Source organism: Hemiscyllium ocellatum, chromosome 12 (assembly GCF_020745735.1).
Source record: "Hemiscyllium ocellatum isolate sHemOce1 chromosome 12, sHemOce1.pat.X.cur, whole genome shotgun sequence".
Lineage (NCBI taxonomy): Eukaryota > Metazoa > Chordata > Chondrichthyes > Orectolobiformes > Hemiscylliidae > Hemiscyllium > Hemiscyllium ocellatum.
The window spans coordinates 39,805,452-39,829,853 of record NC_083412.1 but is presented as its reverse complement, the minus strand read 5'-3'; the positions used below and the strand labels follow the sequence as shown (position 1 = coordinate 39,829,853).

The following is a 24,402-nucleotide window of genomic DNA, read 5'->3' as shown; positions in this document are numbered from 1 at the left end:
CTGTTTTGTGGCTGTTGCATTCCCTTACACAGGACCACACTTAAGGTCAAAAGGAACTTTGATGAGCATATGGTAGAGAAATAAATAGAAGGATATGCTGATTGAATCAAATGATGTAATGTCAGAAGGGGGTTCAAGAGGAGAATAATATCCAAAGATCCACCTGCTGATTTGTGTGACTTCTTCCTGTGCTGTAGATTTTTTATATTTGGTCATCTTAAGAACATGAAATTCACAACTTTCTTTCTCAGTTTCTGCCAAAAGAAATGAATCAAACAGCTTGTCTAAAATGTTGTTATTAACCATCAACTGTAAACTAACCCCAACACAATCACACTCTCTTTTATTATTGAGATACAAAGTGAAGTGTCCAGATCATGGTCTATTAGAAATCCATGAACAAAATAACGGTTGCACAATATGAAGAAGAGTTTGGTAAATTTTATCATACAACATTTAATATTTTCATACTAAAATAAATCAAAACATTATACTGGAAAATTACACAAGTTTATAAGAGCTCAGTCAATCTTGATAATGTTGCATTTATTCAGAATAAAGTTTACATTAAATTTGAGATTAGCAATATACTATATATTTTACAAAAATACTGTCTGCAAAAACACAAATAACTTAGTCTATTTTACAGCATATTCACATCAGCCAAAGTCAGTATTCAATATGTACTTGTTTTCTCCGTAGCTTGAGGCTTGCTGTGGGCACACAGTGTGTCCAGCAACTTGTCTTCTATATTGACATTACCAGTAGGTCTGAAAAAAAGTTCAACAATAACACTTGCTGTAATGGATCGGAGCATGGAAAGCGCAATGATCAAGCTGAAAAAGCGAGTCTGATCTTGTGTATACATAGTTTTCACATATTCATTGAGAGCTTGCCTTGCTTCTTGTTGAAGGCTCTGTATGTATTCTGTACAGTGCAGTCCTGGCAGCTCTAGAAAAAGGACAGAGCAACATTTTAGCACCAGAGAAATGAGGAATCTATATTAATGTTAATAAAACACAAACTTAAAACAGACCTCAACTGTATAAAAGACCTTGAACTACATAAAACATTTTCATGGCACATCTTTTGGTGGTCAAAATTTAAAACAAAAGCAAAGATTTAATACACTTTGTCAAGATTAACTAATGTGTGACTATGTTATATAGTCTCAACAAATTTTAAATTTCAGGGGAAGGCACAGGTGCTGGAACTCAAAGGGCTAAGAGGAAATTTCACAGATTTATTTTAAATAATGATAGTTTCAGACAGAATCAAAAATCTATTTATTTTGTTTGATGAATCGATGTTGGCAGATCATGAATTTAAACCAGTTCCAAAGGTAGTGAAAAGAGATACTCAAAGAAATGCCTTTAAGAGACCTGGATGGAGGTGTATGGAGAGACTGACTACAGCATGGGAGAGATCAAGCTGAGTGTTGGGGGCAGGGGGAATGCTTTCCAGCCCTTGTGGAGATAGCCCAGTGCGGAGCAACTGCAGGCCCATTGCTAAAGTAGGACTTTTATTTGGAATTTTCAACTTCATTTCTTATACTTTATACAAAAACTGTAATGTTGAACTTTTAATTTTTCTAGTTTTTACCTAAGATTTTGAACCTAGGTACCTTGTACCAAAGATAACACTGCGAATAGAGACATTGGAAACTTTCCATTGTACTCCTGTATCCCTGTACTTGAATGCACATGACAATAAAGACTAATTCTAAATTCTAATTCCACATGTACCGCATGTCTGGATTGTTTAATGCCATGACATTTACGTCTTCGTTTATGTTTCAGGAAATAGGATAAGCATTGTTGCATCACCCTGCCAAAAATATCCTGCCACAAGTAAAATTCACATCACTGCAGGTTAAGTGATCATTTCAGTAACTGAAACGAGTTAAGTGTGGTGATGTAAAGATATGTGGTCATGAACAGTTTGTCCAGTTGGATAGACACTGCACTCTGCAGGCAAGAACATGTATTTTGAAGCCTGGGATTGCCTGCTCGTGCTGGGTTGAGGATAACACCTCAGGCCTGGGGAGAAATTTAAGTGGAAGCGAACAGTGAATACCAACAGCACAGAAGTGCCAAGAAGGAGGCTTTGCTGAAGAAAATTGAGCAGCTGAGGGCTAACATTTTTTACAAAAAAAATAATAATCCCAGGGTTGCTAAATGAGCCACAAGCAAATTAACATAGGATAAGCATGGTCAGAAAGGTGAATACATGGTTCAAAGACTGGTGAGGGATAAATGAATCTCATGGGGTGCTGACATCAGTTATGAGGAAGTGGAAGCATTGAAATGGTTTCTTGAACATAGTGAGTTATACAACTAGAGCCAATGAGTTAACATTAAATACTGGTGATGGTGGGGGCTGGGATGTCAGAAAGTGGGGCAATGTCCGTGTGAAGGAGGATTTAGAATGCTAAAGAAAAGCACTAGGTAATAGTGTAGTGTAGCAGCACGGATCACAATAACCAGAGTGTGGCAGGAATACGTAGAGCTTACAAACATAAGAATAAAAGAGCAAATATGGTTGGAGGAGGGAAAATCGCTTTACATTTAACAGAGGGGAGGAGCATTTAGCTGAAGAGAGGTCTAGAAATCCAAACATAAAAGTTGAAGCAACAGAAAAGTATACTTAGGTTGATCAAATTAAGTGGGACTGAAAGGGGCAGAGAATTTAATAGTAGAACTGTATCAGACACTAAGGTCCTTGAAAAACAAAAGTACTGAAAAATAAAATTGAGTCACTTAATCTAAATGTGTGGAGCATCTTCAAATAAATTTGATAAACTGGTAGCATGAATGGAGATAAATGATTTAGGTTCAGATACATGATTACAAGGTAACCAACGTTAGGAAATAAATACTCCAGGACAGATAACATTTCAAAAAGACAGGGTGGTAAAGGAGGAAGGGTGCTCCTGATAATAAAGGATGACATAAAGATGTTTGTGAGAAAGGATCTTAACCCAAAGTCAGAAAGTAGAATTAGGGTGTGATGGAGATTAGCAACAGCAAGTGTCAGAAAATGCTAACAGTTTATATGGCCATTAACAATAGTGGACAGATTATCGACAAAAGATTATTGAAACTTAAAACGAAGACAATGTACTACTAATATGAGATTTTAATCTTCAAGAAGACTAGCTCAATCTATTTGACAAATAGAACTTGACAAGGTTTTGAAGATGTTTAGTAAAGTAATTTTGTGATAGCTTCCTGGAAAATATGTTGTGGAGTGATAGCTATTTTTAGGGCTAGTATGTGTGACAATGCAGAGTTAATTGGCAACATCATATCAAACGATGCTATGTAGAGATCATAATACAATTGAATTTCCCTTCAAGTTTGGCAATAACATATTCAATCATGAACAAAATCCTCAAATTAAAGCAAGTTAGTAAGAACTGGCTAAAGCTGACTGGATTAAAACAGATTTTAAAATAGGAGAGTAAATAACAGTAGTAAACATTAACAGAATTGAAAATATTCACAAAACTACATTCTATTTAAAAACAAAAGCTCAGTGAGTTACATCTATCTGAAGCTTACCGAGGAGGTTGCTAAGGGCAGTATTAAGTATGAAGAAGAGGTTCATGATGTTGCAAAAAAAAAGCAGTAAAAGAATTATAACAAATCTCAGGATAGAGAATATTTTATCAAACAGTAAAGGTTACCAGACAGTCAGTTAAAAAGGGAAGCAATAGAATATGAGATAAACTATCTGAGAATAATAAAAAAAGGAGTGTTAACAAATATGTGAAAAAGAAGAGAGAGTGGCTCAAGTAAATTCCTTAGAAATAGAGACAGAAAAAGAAAGCATGGGTCTGAGGAAATGTCAGAGACAGCAAACAGAAATATTGTAACTGTCTTCAATTTTAAAAAAAGTTACAAATTAGAAATGGCAGTTAAACTAGGGGGATAATAAAAATAGGAAAATTGTAGTAACCAAATCAACAAAGAAGTACTGGAGAAATTCATGGGACTAAAAACGAATAAATCCCTAGGATATGATGGGTTAGGTCCTTCAAGAGAAAGTTGCACACACAGTGGATATGCTGACTATGATTTTCCAAAATTTCTTAGATGCTCAAATAGTCTCAGCAAATTAGAAATGAACAAAAATAACACTACTGTATAAGAAAGGATGAAGACAGAAAGTAAAGAATTACAGATCAGTAAGCGACGTATAATGTGCTGGAATCGATTATTAAGGAAGTCTTAACCATGTACTTGGGAAAGTACTGAATGCAGCAAGTTGAGTTTACAAAAGGAAACTTTTATTCTTGGCAAGTTTATATGGGATTTTTGAGCACGCAATGAGGAGGGTGGATACAGGCAGTTGAATCTACAAACTTAAATTTTGAAATAGCATTCAATAAGGTGTCACAAAAAAGGTTAATACAAAGGTAAGAGTTAATGAATTGGTGATAACGTAATAGCATGGGTACAGGAGGCAGAAGATAATGAAAAATGGCACATTTTCAAGATGGCAGACAAGAGGAGAACTAGAAAACTGAGTGCTGGGGACTCAGCTATTTACTAGGCAAAAGTGAGGACTACAGATGCTGGAAAACAGAGTCTAGATTAGACTGGTGCTGGAAAAGCACAGTAGGTCAGACAGCATCCGAAGAGCAGGAAAATCAATGTTTCGGGCAAAAGCCCTTAATCAGGGATAGAGCAGGAAGCCTCCAGAGTGGAGAGATAAATGTGTAAGGGGGGGTGGGGCTGGGGAGAAGGTAGTAAAGAGTACAATAGGTGAATGGGGGTGGGGTGGAGGTGATAGGTCAGAGAGGAGGGTGGGAGAAGGTAGCAAAGAGTACAGTGGGTGGATGGAGGTGGAGATGAAGGTGATAGGTCAGAGGGGAGGGTGGAGCAGATAGGTGGGAAGGGAGATTGGCAGGTAGAACAGATCATGAGGACGGTGCTGAGCTGGAAGTTAGGAACTGGGGTAAGGTGGGGGGAGGGGAATGAGGAAACTGGTGAAGTCCACATTGATGCCCTGGGGTTGATGTGTTCCTAGGCGGAAGATGAGGCGTTCTTCCTCCAGGCGTTGGGTGGTGAGGGAGTGGCGGTGGAGGAGGCCCAGGACCTGCATGTCCTCAGCAGAGTGGGAGGGGAAGTTGAAATGTTGGGCCACAGGGTGGTGGGGATAATTGGTGCGGGTGTCCCAAAGATGTTTCCTAAAGCACTCTGTGAGGAGGCGTCTGGTCTCCCCAATGTAGAGGAGACCACATCGGGAGCAATAGATACAATAAATGATATTGGTGGATGTGCAGGTGAAACTTCGATGGATGTGGAAGGCTCCTTTGGGGCCTTGGATGGAGGTGAGGGAGGAGGTGTGGGTGCAGGTTTTGCAATTCCTGTGGTGGCAGGGGAAGGTGCCAGGATGGGAGGGTGGGTTGTTGAGGGACGTGACCTGACCAGGTAGTCACGGAGGGAACGGTCTTTGCGGAATGCGGAAAGCAGAAAGGGGTGGGGAGGGAAATCTATCCCTGGTGGTGTGGTCCGTTTGGAGGTGGCGGAAATGTCAGCGGATGGTGCAGTTTATGCGGAGGTTGGTGGGGTGGAAGGTGAGGAGGGGAGGTTCTGTCCTTGTTATAGTTGGAGGGGTGGGGTTTGAGGTGCAGGATGTGGATGAGATGCCCCACACGTGCCCATGGCTACTCCTTTTGTCTGGAGGAAGTGAGAAGATTCAAAGGAGAAATTGGTGGGGTGAGGATAAGTTCAGCCAAACAAATGAGAGTGTCAGTGGAAGGGTACTGTTGGGGACATCGGGAAAGGAAGAAACGGAGGGCTTGGAGGCACTGGTCATGGCAGATGGAGGTGTAGAGGGACTGGACGTCCATGGTGAAGATGAGGCATTGGGGGCCAGGGAAATGGAAGTCTTCGAGGAGATGGAGGACATGGGTGGTGTCTCGAACGTATGTGGGGAGTTCCTGGACCACGGGGGATAGTACTGTATCGAGGTAGGTGGAGATGAGGTCGGTGGGGCAAGAGTAGGCTGAGACAATGGGTCAGCTGGGGTGGTCAGGCTTGTGGATCTTGGGAAGGAGATAGAATCGGGCAGTGCGGGATTCCCGGACTATGAGGTTGGAAGCAGTGGATGGGAGATCTCCTGAGGTGATGAGGTTCTGTATGGTCTGGGCAATGATGGTTTGGTGATGGAGAGTGGGATGGTAGGAGGAAGTGTCTTTGAGTTGGCGTCTGGCTTTAGCGGTGTAGAGGTCGTCAGTGCGCTAAATGACTACTGCACCCTCTTTATCCACTGGCTTGATGGTGAGGTTGGGATTGGAGCAGAGGGAATGGAGGGTTGCGTGTTGTGAGGGTGAGAGGTTGGAGTAGGGGAGGGGGATAGACAGGTTGAGGCGGTTAATGTCTCAGTGGCAGTTGGAAATGAAGAGATCGAGAGCGGGTAATAGGCCAGCATGGAGTGTCCAGGTGGATGGAGCGTGTTGGAGGCAGGCAAAGGGGCCCTCGGAAGGTGGGCAGGAGTCCTGATTGAAAAAGTAAGCTCGGACGCGGAAGAAGTGTTCGACATCACAATGTGTATTAAATTCATTGATGCGTGGGCGAAGGGGGATGAAGGTGAGTCCTTTGCTGAGGACTGATCATTCATCCTCAGTGAGGGGGAGGTCTGATAGGATGGTGAAAACTCAGCAGGGCTGGGAGCTGGGAGCTGGGACCTGGTGTGGGTGTGGAGCTGGGAGTGGGGGTGGTGCCTGTAACTGGAGTGGATGTGGTGAAGTGGGAATGGGGGTAGAGTCATGAGCAGGAGTGGTGTTCCCCTCAGGGTTCTGGGGGGTGGGGATGGTGACAGTGGGATCTTTGGGTGGGGGGGGTGCGTGTCGGCAGAATGCAGGTGAGTGGCGTTGGTGGGGGCAGAAGTGGTGGCAAACACGGCAGTGGGGGGGGGCGGAAGTCTCTGAGTGTGTGCTGTGCTTTTCCAGCACCACTCTAATCTCGAATCAGCTATTTACTATTTATGTTAATAATTTAGATCAATGACAGAGCATAATGTATTTAACTTTGCTGATGATACAAAGCCAGCTGAAAATTCAAGCCTTGGAAAGTGTACAAAGATGCTGCAAAGAAAACAGATAGGTCAAATGAATGGGAAAAAGGCTGGCAGATGGAGTATAATTGGTAAAAATGTGAGTTTATTCACTTTGGTTCGAAGAAAAGGGGAATATTTTTAAAAAACCATGAAACTAGTAAATCTTAATTTTCAGAGGAACTGGTGTAACCAAACAATGGACCAATATTACCAAACAATTCACGTGCTGGTACAGCAAACAAGTAGGAAAGCAACTGCATGTTAGCTTACAATGTAAGAGGACTAGAGCACAAGAGTAAAGCAGTCTTGCTACAATTTATGTGGCTTTAATGAGACCACAATAAGAATACTGTGTGCAATTTTGCTCTCCATTTTTAAGGAAGCATATAGTTGCATTGGAAGCAGCACAGTGTAAGTGCATTAGCTTGTTCCCTTAGCATTGTCCTGAGGTGAAAGGTTGAGCAAAGTTGACCTATATTCTCCAGAGTTCTGAAGAATAAGAAGTCATCTATTGAAATATTCATCACCCTATGACCCTAATGTTAAGAGGATTGACAGGGCTGTGAAATCTAAAACAAGCTTCAGGATAAAGAGTCAATGACTTAAGACCCAGATGAGGAAAGGTTCTTCTTTCAAAGGTTGTATGGAATTCTCTACCACCAAAAACTGCAAGCACTATTATATAATACTTCGAGAACTGTGTTATAGGGCTTTCTGGTTTCTCAAGGAATCAAGGGAAGGCAATAGGAAAGTGAAATTGAAAACCAAGATCAGCAATGATAATAAAGAATGGCAAAGCAGTCTCCAAAGGCACATGTTTTCTTTCTTAGTCTTGTTTTCTTAACTTATAGTTCCAACGTGGCACAGATTGCAAGTCAACAGATTGTTTTCCATTTTGTTGGTAAAGCCTCATAAATCTTTGGCTCCATTCCATGAGATGAATGCATGACGTAGCAGCAGAAGTAGCTTATCTGGCCTCTTGAACTTGCTCTGCCACTAAATAAGATTTTTTAAATTCACTCATGTGATATGGATGTTGCCGGCTGGGCAAACATTTATTGCCTGTCACTAGTTGCCCTTGGGAAGGAGGTGGTGAGCTGCCTTCTTGAATTGATGCAGTCTGCATGCTGAAGGTAACTCCACAATGCCCTTAGGGAAGGAATTCCAGAATTTTGATCCAACAACAGTAAAGGATCAATGATATATTTCCAAGTCAGGCTGGTGAATGCGTGAGAGGTGATGGTGTTTGCATGGGAATACTGCCCTTGTCTTTCTAGATGGAAGTGGTTATGGACTTGGAAAGTGCTAACATCCATGGCCAACGTCTGCAGTGCACATAGTAGGTCATTCACACTGTTGCTCTTGAGTATCGGTGATGGAGGGAGTGAATGCTTGTGGATGTGGTGCCAAGCAGACTGCTTTGACCTAGATAGTGTCAAACTTTTTGGGTGTTGTTGGAGCTGCACTCAACCACGTATGTGGGGAATATTCCATTTTGTACCTTGTAGATGATGAACAGGCTTTGGGGAGTCAGGAGTTGAAATATTCACTGCACTGTTCCTGGCCTCTGGCCTGTTCTTGTAGCCATTGTCTTTATACGGTGAATCCAGTTGAGTTTCTAATTAATGGTAATCCAGGATATTGATGGTAAGAGATTCAGTGATGTTAATACCATTTCTTGTCATGAAATAGGGTTATACTGCCTTTTATTGGAGATGGTTATTGCCTGATATTTGAATGGTGCAAATGTTACTTGCCACTTGTTAGCACAAGTCTGGATATTGGCCAAATTTTGTTGCATTTGAACTTTTACTGCTTAAGTATGTGAAGTATTGCGAGTGATGCTGAAAATTGGACGAGCAGTCAGTCATCGGCAAACATCTCCACTTCTGACCTTCTGATGGAGGGAAGTTTATTGATGAAACAGCTGAAGATGGTTGGGCTTAGGACACTACCCTGAGGAACTCCTGCAGACATGTCCTGGAGCTGAGATGACTGACCTCCAACAACGAGAACCATCTTCTTTTGTGCCAGGTATGACTCCAACCAGTGGAGAGGTTGCCCCCAGTATCCATTGAAACCAGCTTTGCCAGGGCTCCATGATGTGACAACTTGGTCAAATGCAGCCTTGATATCAAGAGCTGTCACTCTCACCTTACCTCTGGAATTCAGCTCTTTTGTCCATGTTTGAACACAGCTGATGTATTTGTGTTTTGAATACAACAGTTCAATTTACTCCCTATAATCTCTGATTTGTTTGCCTAACAAGAATCAGCTCACTTTAAAAATATTCAATGGCTCCATTCTCATTGTCTTATGAGGAAAGAGTTCCAAGAGCACACAACCCTCTAAGCTGAGAACTTCTCCTCATCTTTGTCTTAGAAAGATGGCCCTAGTCTCAGCTGACGTTTAAGAAGGTATATTCTTTTCACATCTTCCTTGTCAAGTCCATTTGAGAACTTAAAACTTCACTCAAGTCAGCCCTCACTCTTCTAAATTCTCATGCAACCCAGGCCAATATGTAGAACCTTTCCTGCTTATCCAGTAAATTTGCTCTAACCTGCTTATAATACATTTAGATCCTTTCTTAAGTAAGGAGATCAAAATGATTACAGTATTTGAGATGTGGTCTCTCCAATGCCCTGATCCATATCATCCTCTTGAGTTCAGTTCCTCTCATAATAAAAGACAGCATTCAATTGGCCTTCTTAATCACTCGCTGTCCCCGCATATTAACTTTTTGTGATTTGTGCACCAGATCACCTAAATTTCTCTGCACCTTGAAATTCTGCTATTGTTCTTCATTTTAATCAGACTCTGCATTGCCATTCTTTCTGCCAAAGTGAACAACTTTACATATTTCTCCTCCACCGCCAAATCCAAGCTACCCAATACCTGGAGGAAGAATGCCTCATCTTCTGCCTTGGCATTCTCCAACCACACAGCATCAACAACGACTTCACCAGTTTCTTCATCTCTCTTTTCCCTAAGCTTATCCCAGATCCAACCCTGCACCGCCCTCTTGAACTGTACTTTCTGATCATCTTTTTTCACAACTATCTACTCCATCCTCCCCTCTGACCTATCACCTCCATCTTCACTTCCATCTATCTATTACCTTCCCAGCTATCTCACCCCCACTCCCACCTTCATCTTTATCTCTCAGCCCCCTTCCCCCACTCCCACATTCCTGATGAAGGGTTTAAGCCTGAAACGTCTACTCTCCTGCTCCTCGGATGCTGCCTGACCTGCTGTGCTTTTCCAGCACCACACTTTTCGACTCTGATCTCCAGCATCTGACGTCCTCACTTTCTCCATATTGCTCCAAACCTTTCATATTCATGAACCTCTCCAAAAGTGTATTCAACATGTAACTGTACCTGTATCAATCACTTTCTCTGGCAGTTCATTCCACACACAAGCCACTCTGTGTAAAAAAGTTTCCCCTCATGTCCTTTTTAAATCTTTCTCCTCTCACCTTAAAAATACACCCCCTAGTTTTAAATTTCCCCACTCTAGGAAAAAGACCTTGTCATTCACCTTATCTAAGGCCCTCATGATTTTATAAATCTCAATAAGGACATCCCTCAACCTCCTACACTCCAATGAAAAAAGACCCAGTCTTTCCAATCTACTTTTATATCTCAAACTTTCCATTCCCAGCAACATCCTGATAAATGTTTTCTGAACCCTCAGGAGTTTAAGAAAAATCATATCTCTAACAAGGCAACCAGAACTGCGCACATTACACCAGAAGGGACCTCATCAATGTCCTGTACAACCTCAACATGACTATCATTGTCCCTTTATTACAATCAAGCAAAAAAGCATCTTGTACCCTTCATCTGATATTGTGGTGACTGTTATGGGTCTGTCATCATTCCTATCAGTGACTTCTTTTCCCTCCTAGTCCTTGCTTCATCCAACCTAATTCTACATCCTGATCTCCGAAACCAAGGTCATTTGTAATTATTGCATCAATGCTATCTTGATCATCAGTGCTTACGCCTTCACCTTCACAGAGCTTCCTATTCAACCTAAATGTCATATATGCTTCAATATTCAGGATTCAAGTCTGTAATGGTCATCAGATCAGATTCATTTAATTTAATGGGCACAATTAACTTAATTATATCATGTACATTCAGATACAGAGCCTTTAGTTTTTCTTTTTATTATCTTTGTAACACATTATCCTGACTGTCACAGTATCCTTGTGCTTTTTTCTTTCCTCTCTGTCCCTTCCTGTCATTTTCTGACTTTTATTTCCCATATTTCTGTCTTACTCATCTGCTTTGGCTCTACTCTATGATTTTCTACATCTACATTTGCTTCTTGCTTAACCCACACTGTGTACTTTAGGGCCTTCTCTACCTTCCAGTTACATTATTAACTAAAACAATGATCTCAGGGCAGTTCAAGTACATACAATGGTACATACCCCACTTTCCTCAGTACTGAGATAGATGCCAACAAACCAGAATTTACATAGTTTTCAATATTGGATAAGCTTCACTAATTTTATGTGCCCTCTACCAACTGTACAAGGCTCAGTCCAGATTATTGTCTTGAGGTTCTGCTCTTCAATTTGGTGCCAAGCCTTGACGTACTGTCTATGCAGAAACTATTCCCCAGTTCTATGCATGTCATTTGTACCTATGTAGACCATGACAACTGGCTTAAATCCCCTTCTCAATCCAAGTTTGTTCCCACCCTTAAGCAGACGTTCCAAAACCTGGCATCATGTAGCTGTCAAAGCCTTCTGGACACATGCTCTTGGCTGCAAAAAGGGAGTGTCTGTCACTCTTTATACTATCCCTTACTGCCAATCCGTTCATTTTTATTGTACCCTGGTGCCACAGTTAGTTCGCTCATCACCCCTGCAGATGTCACTCTTATCAAAAAAGGTGGAAATATCAACAAATCTGTTGGCTAAGTCTCCTGTACTACTGTGCTCTGGGTATCCTTATCTCACAGTCACAGTCACACATTCCTTTCCCTCCACACAAACCAAATCAGAAGACCTTATTCTAAAAGTTATGATCACCTCCTTGTACAAAATGTCAAGGTAACTGCCTCTTCCGATGTATCACAGTGTCTGCAGTTTGGCCTCCAACTCATTCGTAGCGTCATTGTCATAGAGATGTACAGAACGGAAACAGATCCTTCAGTCCAACCCATCTGCCGACCAGATATCCTAACCCAATCTAGTCCCACCTGCCAGCACCCGGCCCATATCCCTCCAAACCCTTCCTATTCATATACCATCCAAATATCTCTTAAATGTTGCAATTATACGAGTCTCCACCACTTCCTCTGGCAGCTCAGTCCATACACGTACCACCCTCTGTGTGAAAAAGTTGCCCCGTAGGTATCTTTTATTTCTTTCCCCTCTCACCCTAAGCCTATGCCCTCTAGTTCTGGACTCCCCCATCCCAGGGAAAAAAACTTTGTCTATTTACCCTATCCATGCCCCTCATAATTTTGTAAACCTTTATAAGGTCACCCCTCAGCCTCTGACGCTCCAGGGAAAACAGCCTTAGACTGTTCAGCCTTTCCCTATAGCACAAATCCTTCAACTCTGGCAACATCCTTGTAAATCTTTTCTGAACCCTTTCAAGTTTCACAACATTTTCTGACAGGAAGGAGGCCAGAATTGCACACAATATTCCAACAGTGGCCTAACCAATATCCTGTACAGCCGCAACATGACCTCCCAACTCCTGTACTCAATACTCTGACCAATAAAGGAAAGCATACCAAATGCCTTCTTCATTATCCTATCTACCTGTGACTCCACTTTCAAGTACCTGTGAACCTGCACTCCAAGGTCTCTTTGTTCAGCAACACTTCCTTGTATAAGTCCTGCTAAGATTTGCTTTCCCAAAATGCAGCACCTCACATTTATCTGAATTAAACTCCATCTGCCACTTCTCAGCCCATTGGCCCATTTGGTCAAGATCCTGTTGTAATCTGAGGTAACCCTGTTCGCTGTCCATTACACCTCCAATTTTGGTGTCATCTGCAAACTTACTAACTGTACCTCTTACGCTAGCATCCAAATCATTTATGTAGATGACAAAAAGTAGAGGACCCAGCACCGATCCTTGTGGCACTCCACTGGTCACAAGCCTCCAGTCTGAAAAATAACCCTCCACCACCACCCTCTGTCTTCTACCTTTGAGCCAGTTCTGTATCCAAATGGCGAGTTCTCCCTGTTTTCCGTGATATCTAACCTTGCTAATCAATCTCCCATGGGAAAACTTGTCGAACGCCTTACTGAAATCCATTTAGATCACATCTGCCGCTCTGCCCTCGTCAATCCTTCCTCAAAAAACTCAATCAAGTTTGTGAGACATGATTTCCCACGCACAAAGCCATGTTGACTATCCCTAATCAGTCCTTGCCTTTCCAAATACATGTACATCCTGTCCCTCAGGATTCCCTCCAACCACCGACGACAGGCTGACCGGTCGATAGTTCCGAGCCAAAGCTTTTTGCATTGTAAACACTTACTGCAGATTCATATGTTACTAACATCCAGGAGTTCCTGATTTTACTTTCTCAATCCCACTAGTATTTGCCAATGAAATCTTTAACTTGCCTCTTTCATCACATGTATGGTGATGCTTGATCTTTGAAGAGTGACAAAAGCGTGGCCCTTTACTGATTCATATTTCATTCACAACTGATGCTGAGGATAAACAAGATGCCTATGGATGCAAAATGCATCAAATGCAACTGTAGTCCAATGGTTATCTTTGAAAATACAACATACTCTGTTATAGTCAAAAACTATGCAAGAAGGCTCAAATGCAATGCAATAAACAAGGAGTTGATAGAGGCAGGAATGCAGAACATGTAATATTTTGTAACATCCAATGTTTTGGTAACTGACGTTTTTTTACAGGATTGCACTAGCTTTTTCTTTGAAAGGGCAAGTGTGGCTAGTGTGCACCAAGCAACACTGCCATCACATGAAACACTATGTACAATTGGCTTTCATCTTATAAAAGAAAATTATTTATGGGTATGTCTTATTACTTTACATTGAATATAAAACAGAGATAGGGTGCGATTACTTTGTGGAATTCACCATTCATTGTATTAGTGTCTCTGATTACATTTTCTCAGGTGGAATTAGATCAAAAATTGCTGGTGATTCCAAACTGTACGGTTCAGTCAACTGTGAGAAAAAAATGCAAAAGATTACAGAAGAACAAAAAAGGTACATTTAGGTACATTTGGGGTGGCACGGTGGCTCAGTAGTTAGTACTGCTGCTTCACAGCTCCAGAGACCTGGGTTTGATTCCTGCCTCGGGCGACTCTCTGTGTTGAGTTTGCACATTCTCCCAGTGTCTGCGTGGGTTTCCTCCCACAGTCCAAAGATGTGCAGGTAAGGTGATTTGGCCTTGCTAAATTGCCATTGTGTTAGGAGCACTAGTCAGGGGTAAATATAGGGTAGGGGAATGGGTCTGGGTGGGTTACTCTTCAGAGGGTCAGTGTGGACTTGTTGTGGGGTGTGGGGTGGGGGGTGAGGTCCTGTTTCCATACGGTAGGGAATCTAATCTAATCATGTAACAGATGCAGTGAAATAATAGAATTTACAAAAATGAAAATAAATGTACCAGAAGATCACTATATCAGGGAAACAGTGATTTAGAGGTTCAGATAAAAGATACAGTTAAATTCAAAATGCAGGTACTTAAGGCCATAAAAGGAAAATGGGTTTTGGGATTTTAATCCTGGACATTGACTGTAAACAAAGGTAAGTGACATTTATTTTATATAAAACATTGCTAAGTACAGAACTAGAGTGCTTCAAACATTTGGGATGCTGTGATTCTACAAGTTCAAGTCAAGCCATATAAGGTGGTATTGGAAGAGTATAACAAAACAAAAATATCAGACTGACACCAAGAACGAGAAGTTATTGTTGGTGTGAAACGCTGAAAAGAAGTAGCCTTTTCCACTGGGTGAAAAGGAAACAATTAAGTTTTCAAAATGAGAAAGGATAAGTAGAGAAAGTTGGCAAATAGGAAAGAAAATAGACACAGATCTAGATTATTATAAAAAGAATAAAAGTGATGGGAAGGGTGACAAGTTAAAGAAGAGATGTTTCACACAGACGATTAATGCATCATAGCAGGCTCAACTCAACGCAAGGGTCAATTGACACAGAAATTATGAGGTGAATTTAAAAAGGCATGAATAATAATTTAAAATTAAAGGATCTGTAGGAAGGACAATGAAATTAGAGCAGGAGCTCTAACTGAGGAGCTAACACAATGGCTTCTTTCTGTGCAATACATTATTTGATATTGTGCACTAACTGCTCTAACATCAATCCATTCCCACTCAGAAAAAAATCCAAGCAATATTTCCTCCAAAACATTTTTGTGGACTATTCATCTGGGACCACAATTGGGGCCAAATTGTGCTCCTAAGCCTGCAGTTGTTGGAGCCAGCAAGCAGCCTCCTAATCAACTCCCTCCACAGTTGTCATTTTAATGGACACAACTGTCGAGTCCATGATGCTGCCGAGCGGTGTTCTAGAGCCATAGCAGCCACACTAAGAGAAGTGGTATTACTGAGCGTGGTCAGAAACTAGGAAGGAAACCTCAACTTGGAGATGTCCTCATTAGTCAAAACAGAATGATTGTATTGGAGACTCCTGATGCATGTGATGCACTGCATGATCAAACAGAGCTGTGGTTTTGCCATTTCATTCATGCAAGCCAGACATTGGGCCATAACACATCCAGTTTGTCCTAGGCAGCCTCAGAAACACTTTGCACAAGCTGGAGGATCTTGTTTGTGATAGGGGTGAGGGCTGTAGTGACTTTGGCAAATTCCACAAAATCATCCCCAGTTGGAACTTCACATATCCTGATTGGCTGTCCAACAGTGCAGAATAAATATTTCCAGTCTGACCCGTGAAAAGTTCCACTTGGTAGGAATGAGTCAGAGAGTTGTCCCAAAGCTCATCCCTATTTTTCCAGTTCAACCTCACTGTCAGGGAAGTCTCCGCCCACTGTGTCCACATTAAGTTAATATGTGATTTAGATGGAATTTTCCAAGGGATAGCACTTCTTTGAAATTGCTGCTTTTCTCTGTTGTGTATTAGAAATATAAAAGAGAGAAGCAGTCTCACAGCGCCTGAGACCCGGGTTCAATTCCTGACTCAGGCGACTGACTGTGTTGGAGTTTGCACGTTCTCCCCGTGTCTGCGTGGGTTTCCTCCGGGTGCTCCGGTTTCCTCCCACAGTCCAAAGATGTGCGGGTCAGGTGAATTGGCTATGCTAAATTGCCCGTAGTGTTAGGTATGGGGTAAATGTAGGGGTATGGGTGGGTTGCGCTTTGGTGGGTCGGTGTGGACTTGTTGGGTCGAAGGGCCTGTTTCCACACTGTAAGTAGTCTAATCTAATGTCCACAAGCACTATCAAAGTCATCTTAATGAAGTTCTGGATTGCAACCTGTGGGCAAATACTGCAGATATAGTGTATCATTGATGGAGGAAGAGAGCACAGGCCAACAATTAAACAAACCGGTCTTTCTTGAATGGATTCAATTTACAGCCGCAATAGAGCTGCAACAGCTCCAAAATACTCCTGGTTAAAGCCAGTACAATTTCAATGGTACGTTTCAAGGAGTCAAAGGTGAGCTGCTTATCACACGGGGCAGTGCCTTAGAAAGAGTTTGGAGGTGAATTCTCTCCTGAAGAGAGGAGTGATACATTCACAGTCATCTGCTACTGGATATGCCTGACTAGTCTCGAGGGAGTCTAGTGCGGACTCCCAGCCTCGAGTTGAAGCCTGCTTTAGAAAGGCTATAATGCTGAACTTTCACCTTCATTTATTCATTTTTGTAATTTCTACCTAAGATTTTGAACCTTGGTATCTTTGTACATATGACATTGGACTTGGCAGCTTTGAAGATTTTTTGCTGTATCCCTGTACTTAAGTACATGTGACAATAAACCCAGTTCTAATCAGATCAAAAATCAAATGTACATTACTATAACTGTTGAAATCTGGAAAAACAGGGGTTTTAAACACTGCAATGAAAAGTCAACTGTTTATTTGCTATTCTGCAGCCTCTGATATTTCTTTTTGTCACAATAAGTTTGGGGCAGAATATTTTTGGCATGGACAGAGCCTGGTATTTAATGCTACATTTATCTTGTAAGTTACAGGGTCTCAAATTAAGAGCTGCAGTATCAGTTCCTGCCAGGGTCAAGGACTTGAGAAGTGATTAGTCAGCCTGAGGGCTTTCCTATTGTTTTAGGTGCCAGCAGTGTCCAAATACAGACACATCACTGGAACCACAAACACAGAGAAACACACCCAGCATTTCAAATGTTTTGAATTTAAATGTCAGAAAACTGATGGCAGATATATTTGCACGGCAGAGACTTTTCAGTTAGTTCTGGATGATACTGTTAGAAGTGTTGCTGATGAACATAGAAGCTTTAAATTTAAGCTTGTCAGAAGATCAAAAGGCTATGGATTCAAACCCCACTCCAGACTATGAACACATAATCTAGACAGGCAGCTGAGGTCATCGCTGTCTTTTAAGTGTGCTGTCCTCTGTGATGTTAAACCGAGCTGACTCCGTGAGATGTTCATTGTCCCCATGAGTGCAAAACATATCACGACACATTTTGGGGAATGAAGGAGCGGCGCTCCGAAAGCTAGCGCTTCCATTTAAACCTGTTGGACTCTAACCTGGTGTTGTGTGATCCTTAACTTCATTTTGGAGAGGTGGTGGGAGGTTGCCCTGTCCAATGTAAACCTCACTAAAACAGACTAGCTGGTGATCGATCTCATTGATGTTTGAACAGGGATCATTGTGGCTAATTACTTCACCGTAAAATGCATTGGCACATCATGAAGATGTGTAAGGTCGGCATGGCAAAGGCTTCGTCTTCGCTCTGTTTCAGTTGGGATTGGACTGCAGCTGCACTCCCCACTTTAGTCGGATTCAGTGGGAATGTGGACGTGGAAGAAGGGTCAGCCCCCCAGTACCATCGGAATGTACTTTCGCCCTGATCACACATTCACCCCATCACAGGACAGGCAGTACATAACATCTGCTTTCCAATTCAAGGAGAAAAGGCGACCTTATTCACGTTTCAGCGAGAGAGAAAAAAACTACTTACAACACCAACGGCGCGTCCGTATTAAATAGAAAAACAAGGCGTAAACCCCAATCATGACAATTATACCCGTTCTGTTTCTCTGACTATATTGAAACTTTTTTTTGTGCGTGGTGAAACATTTGACCTGAAGCGTGTATAAATGTACCTGTGAATACACCAACCTGGGTTAAACAGAAGAATCCCTTTCAAATAGGCATACTCCTTGGGACTAATGTCCAGGCTCCAGCACTTCACCAGGAACCGCTGAATAGTCTGGGTCTCCGCCGCCGAAAGTAAGCGCTGGTGGCCCGTCCCCTCCTGGGTGTTCGGGAGGCCGTGGGTTAAAAGCGTCTGCAAAATACTGGGCTCGGATGTTTCCACCGTCTCAAACTCGACTTTGTCCTGGGCTAGTCCCAGGACCAGGAGAGGTGCCCAGCACCTTCTCACCAGCTTCAGCTGGTCCTCACAGGGCAGCGCCTGGAAACAGGGCACGTTCCTCACAAAGCTCAGGGTCTTTGCCAGCACCACGGACGCTGCTGTGCAGGTGATGTGAGGGCACTTGAGCACCACTTTCCGCCTGGATTTGCAGGGACATCCCTGAGCCGGGACTGCCGAGGGAGCGGCGGGGTCCTGCTGCCCGAGGGGGAGTTCCTGGCCATCGTTTCTCAGCAGCTGGTACAGGATACTGCTCAGCCCCCTGTCGTTCTTACAGTGACACGGATCCGCGCAGGCTGAAGACATCGCCGCTCGCTCCACTCTGCCCTTCCCTGGCTCATTCACCCACTCACTCAGTTCACAGCAGGAAGCTCCCGCCGGCTGCCTGCTCATATATACAGCTCCAAGAGCAGGTCCCACCCTCTCACAACGGCAGCAGCAACAGAGGGCGCCCGCTCACTGGAGCCATACAGTCTCTGATTGCACCCTTTTGGATCAGACACCCAAATGTACCCACTGGGATCAGACCATCCTCCCTACACCCAACGGGACACACTGGGATCAGACTGTCCTCTCTACACCCAAGTGCACCCAGTGAGATCAGACTGTCCACTCTACACCCAACTGCACCAACTGGGATGAGACTGTCCTCTCTACACCTAACTGCACCCAGTGAGATCAGACTGTCCTCTCTATACCCAACTGCACCCACTGGGATCATATGGTCCTCACTGCACCCAACTGCACCCAGTGAGATCAGACTGTCCACTCTACACCCAGCTGTACCCACTGGGATGAGACTATCCTCTTTACACCCAACTGCATCCAGTGGGATCAGACTGTCCACTCTACACCCAACTGGACCCGCTAGGATTAGACTGTCCTCTCTACACCCAACTACACCCACTGGATCAGACTGTCTACTCTACACCCAACTGCACCCACTGGGATCAGACTGTCCTCTCTATACCCAACTGGACCCACTAAGATCAGACTGTCCTCTCTACACCCAACTGCACCCACTGGGATCAGACTGTCCTCACTGCACCCAACTGGACCCAGTGGGATCAGACTGTCCTCTCTATACCCAGGTGCACTTATGGATGATGATGGGACAAGGGTGGAGCATTGGTGGGAGGTGGCAGATGTTGAACATGCATCTGCAGTTTGGTCCCCAACAGAGGAAATAGTACAGGTGGAAAGAGGAATGTGGCCCTGCCGTCAGATTTTGGGGACTGAGGTAGAAATTTGGCAAATTGGTTCTCAAAATTTGTATTATACCGAGTTTTTGTTCCTTCAGATTTCTTTTTCTTCTGCGCAGATCTCTGAGGTCTGGCTTCAGCAATACTTCAAAGCTAGAAATCAATGTGCAGGCACACAGACCATTATGTATTAATGCTTGGTGCAATTTTGGGGCTCTGCAGCTCAGAGGGGACAGTGTTCCTAGTGTTGCCTGCAGGCATGATAACTCAATTTTGCTGATCATGAGGTTTTCAGATCAGACAGGAGGATAAGAAATGAGGCAGGTAGCATTTCTGTTTTTTTAAATGTAATTACATCTATGGGGAGAGTGATATGTTAAAAGGATCAACAAATAACGCTACATGAATTGACATAAGGTCTAAAAGATATACACTCGTAATAGACCAATAGAGTGGGGGAATAATATAGAGGCAGATCTAGGGAAAGTGCAAAAACAATAAGGTTACAATAATATCTTAAACTTCCAAATTATTAATTCATATAGTTTTAAAGTGACAGGAATTGAGGGGACAGAATTTTTTACCTACTTTTTTGACCAGGATTTAGCAAGTCCAACAAAAGAAGGAACAATTCCATATTGTACTTCAGGAAATGAAGCTGGGTATGTGGATGGGAGGGCAGTGGGAAAGTGTTTTGGTGTTTTGATCATAATTCAATCAGTTTTAACATAATTATGGAAAATAACAAAATAAAACCAGAGTGTTCTAAATTGTTCTAAGTGACCATTGCAAGATGAAATTTCAGTGATGGACCAAAAGTGGCTAGTCAGCATGAATTTGGTGAAGGAAACTCGTGTGTGATTAACATGATTGATTTTTTTTTGAAGGAGGTAACAAGGAGGATTGATGAAAGTGGTGAAGTGAGTGTGATCTACTGGGCCAGGCTTTTGACATGGTCCACATGGCAAACTTGTAAAAAAAATTGCATAAAAGCCTATGGGATCACAGGAACATAGGAAGCAGGATAAAGAGGCCAGAAACAAAGGATAATTGTCAATGTGAGTTTCTGCAACTAGGAGAATGTTTCCACTGTGTTCTTCAGGGCTCAGTCTCCTAATTTAGGTATGAGTACTTTGAAAGTCTGAGGGCATGATCAAATGTACAGATCACACAAAAAGTGTCCACATGATTAATCACAAGAAGGATAACAATAGACTGCAGGAAATTTTCAGAGGCCTGGTCAAGTAGGTAGACAAGTGACAAATGTATTTCAACCTGGAGAAATATGAGCTTATGCATTTATGGAAGTCAAATAAGGCAAACAAATACACAATAAAATGGAGAAGACTAAGACAGCAAATTGAGATGGTCAATAAATACTGGCCTAGCTAACAATGCTAACATCTCATGAACGAATCAAAGAAAGGGTACTGAAAGTGAGGAATGTTGGAATGAATGTCAGAGATCCCTGGGATAGTAGGACAGTTCACTAAGATAGCTAGGAAACATGCAGAATTCCTTCTTTTATTCCCCAAGGGTACAGGATACAACAGCAGGAGGGAGGTTATGCGAGAACTGCATAAATCACTAGTTAGGCCATAACGTATGTACTGCATTCAGGCCTAGTCACCTCATTGCAGAAAATTTATAATGGCACTAGAGAGGGTACAGAAGAGATTTACAAGGAGGTTGCCAAGGCTGGAAAATTAAAGCTGTGAAGAAAGAATGGATAGACTGACATTGTTCTCCCAGAGCCTGCAGAGAGGTTTGACTGAGGCATACAAAATTGTGAGAAACCAGACCAAGCAGATCAGAAAGGCTTATTTACTTTAGCAGAAAGGGCAGTGACTGGAGGGTATAGGTTTCAAGTGATTGGTGAAAAATTAATGTCTGAAATTTTAATGTGTGCAAAACTGATTTTGATTTAGATTGTAATTTATAATTGGTGTTAAAATAAAATCTGGAGTTTAAAACTCTGTAGTTGTGAACTTTGAGCAGATTTATTTTCCAGGGATGCAGTAAAGGAACAACTGGATTAAACATCAACTGAAACTGAATTCTCATTAAGTGAGTGAGCCAAGTGCTAGCTCTATGCTGGGTCACCTAATTTCAGAAAGGGATCCGAAAGCCTATTAGACCCTTCGCTTGTATGTACAATGACTCTAATGCCTATTTTGACAGCTGCCAGCTACACATTAAATTCATCTGACCCATTATATGACTGAATGTATTTAAATGTCCATGGTTGGTGGGATATATTCACACTAAAATATCACTGCTCCTCCTGTTTTCAACCTACCTAAATGGCAACAAGGTCCTGCTTCTACTCAATCATAGAATCAGACCATTTGACCTACATTTTCAGTGGGTATGTTTACCCTTAAGTACTTGTCTAATCCAATGTCACTGTCCTGCTGGTGCTCTCTTTTCAGAAGAATTTATGGTTTCCAGTTTAACAATGGTTAGAATTCAACATAATAAACGCCATCTCTTAAAATTATTGAGTCATTTACAACACAGATGGAAACCTTTCAAGCCATTAAGTCGACCAAATCTCCAAGAACCAATCCAGTCAGCCTCATTCCTCACTCAAACCCCATATTACTACAGGTTAATATGCCTCAAGGAAAATTCCATTTACTTTCAAAATCATTGGGCGCACGGTGGCAGTGGGCGGCACTGTGGCGTGGGCGGTACGGTAGCACAGTGGTTAGCACTGCTGCCTCACAGCGCCTGAGACCTGGGTTCAATTCCCGACTCAGGCGACTGACTGTGTGTGGAGTTTGCACGTTCTCCCCGTGTCTGCGTGGGTTTGCTCCGGGTGCTCCGGTTTCCTCCCATAGTCCAAAGATGTGCGGGTCAGGTGAATTAGCCATGCTAAATTACACCATAGTGTTAGGTAGGGGTAAATGTAGGGGTATGGGTGGGTTGCGCTTCGGCGGGTCAGTGTAGACTTGTTGGGCCGAAGGGCCTGTTTCCACACTGTAAGTCTAATCTAATCTAATCTAATTGATCACTTCCACTTCCATTAGCCTTGTGGACAGCATGGTCATTGTCACTTACTGAATGAGAAGTTCCTCCTTGTATTCCCCTTGCATTTATTGTGCAAATCCTTAAATCTGTGTCCCCTAATTGTTGTACCATCAGTTACTGGGAAAAGACTTCTCTTGTGGCAATCTTGAACCTCTCCATCAAATCTCCCTTCAAATCTCCTTGGTCCCAAAGAGAAGAACTTCAGCTTTTCCAACCTTAAATTGGAATTAAGATCCCTCATCACTTTCACTACACTTCTTGAAGGATCATACCTTCTTCTTAAAATATGCTAACCAACATGAAGTGCAATTTTCCAGAAAGGACTGAGTCAAAGCTTTATAAATGTTCAGCCAACCTGTCTTGCTTTTGTATGCAAAGTCATAAACCCATTATCCCAAATGCTTTGTTAACCACTCTCTCACTTCCAAGATCAATTTACATAAATCACCAGGTCCTTCTGTCCTGCGCACTCTTTAGAACTGTACCATTAAGTTGATATTGACTATCCCTATTATTCCTGCCAAATGCATCATCCACACTTCTCCATATTAAGTTCTATCTGCCATTTGTCTGCCATTCTTCCATCCTATCTATGTGATGTTGCTGAAAACTCATGTCATCTTCAGTCTTTGCCATCCCTCCAAGTTTGATATCTTCAGCAAATTTTAATACCTCCTCTGTACTCCAAGATCGAATTACTTTATGAATAGCAAAAATCATTGGTAGTGTGAGCACTTGCCCTTGTGAGCACTGTCTCCCAATTTACAGTCAGAATAAAAAACAATCTTTAAGCACAACTTACTATTTTCATTAAGACAAGTTTTTAACTCATTAGATATTAACCATGAACTATTATTCCATAAACTTCAATTTTCCTAACAAGCCTTTTCTATGATACTCTGTCCAATGATTTCTTAATATCTGTACAGAAGATATCAACCAGGTCCCCTTCATCGACCCTGTCTGTTATCTCAGCAAAAATTGCAATTCAATTTTCTTTTACATTTTCTCAATTATTTTTCTGATTTTCTCACATTTTATCTTCTTGTTGCTGTATTAACAAACAATAATTAAATCACTCTTTGCCATATCATAACCCCACATGGTACCAAAGTCCTCTTTCAGGACATCCCCTAGCTGCAGTGAAATATTTCCCAGCTTCTCTCATCATAACTGTGGCATTCCATTTCTGGCAATAGTCTAGGGAATTAATGCTGCATTTCCATTACGTATTCTCTGTCTTTTAATTGTGTGCTCAATATTGCACACTAGACTTCAAATGCAGCCTAATGGAGATCTTGTGGAAAAACAATTTTAGTTTAAGGGGAAAAAAAGCAGAACTGCGGATAATGGAAAATGGAAATTGCTGGAAAAAGGCAGTAGATCTGGCAGTATCTGCAGAGAGAAAGCAGAGTTAATGTTTTGGGCCAGTGACCCTTCTGCACAGCATTGAATTTTCGTTCATAGAATGAACTCTGCTAAATGGGAAACAAATATTGTTATCTTTATACCATGCCGACAAGA

General features: G+C 42.2%; 1 protein-coding gene across 1 annotated transcript; it reads right to left on the bottom strand.

The window, feature by feature from the left end:
• Positions 1-667: 667 nt before the first annotated feature.
• nr0b1 (nuclear receptor subfamily 0, group B, member 1) lies at positions 668-18,950 on the bottom strand. The gene is made up of 2 exons (XM_060833001.1): positions 18,391-18,950; positions 668-951 (listed from the first exon to the last, which is right to left on the bottom strand). Exons 1-2 carry the CDS (start codon positions 18,947-18,949, stop codon positions 677-679), a joined length of 834 nt encoding a protein of 277 aa, XP_060688984.1. The 5' UTR covers position 18,950; the 3' UTR covers positions 668-676.
• Between the last annotated feature and the right edge of the window lie 5,452 nt (positions 18,951-24,402).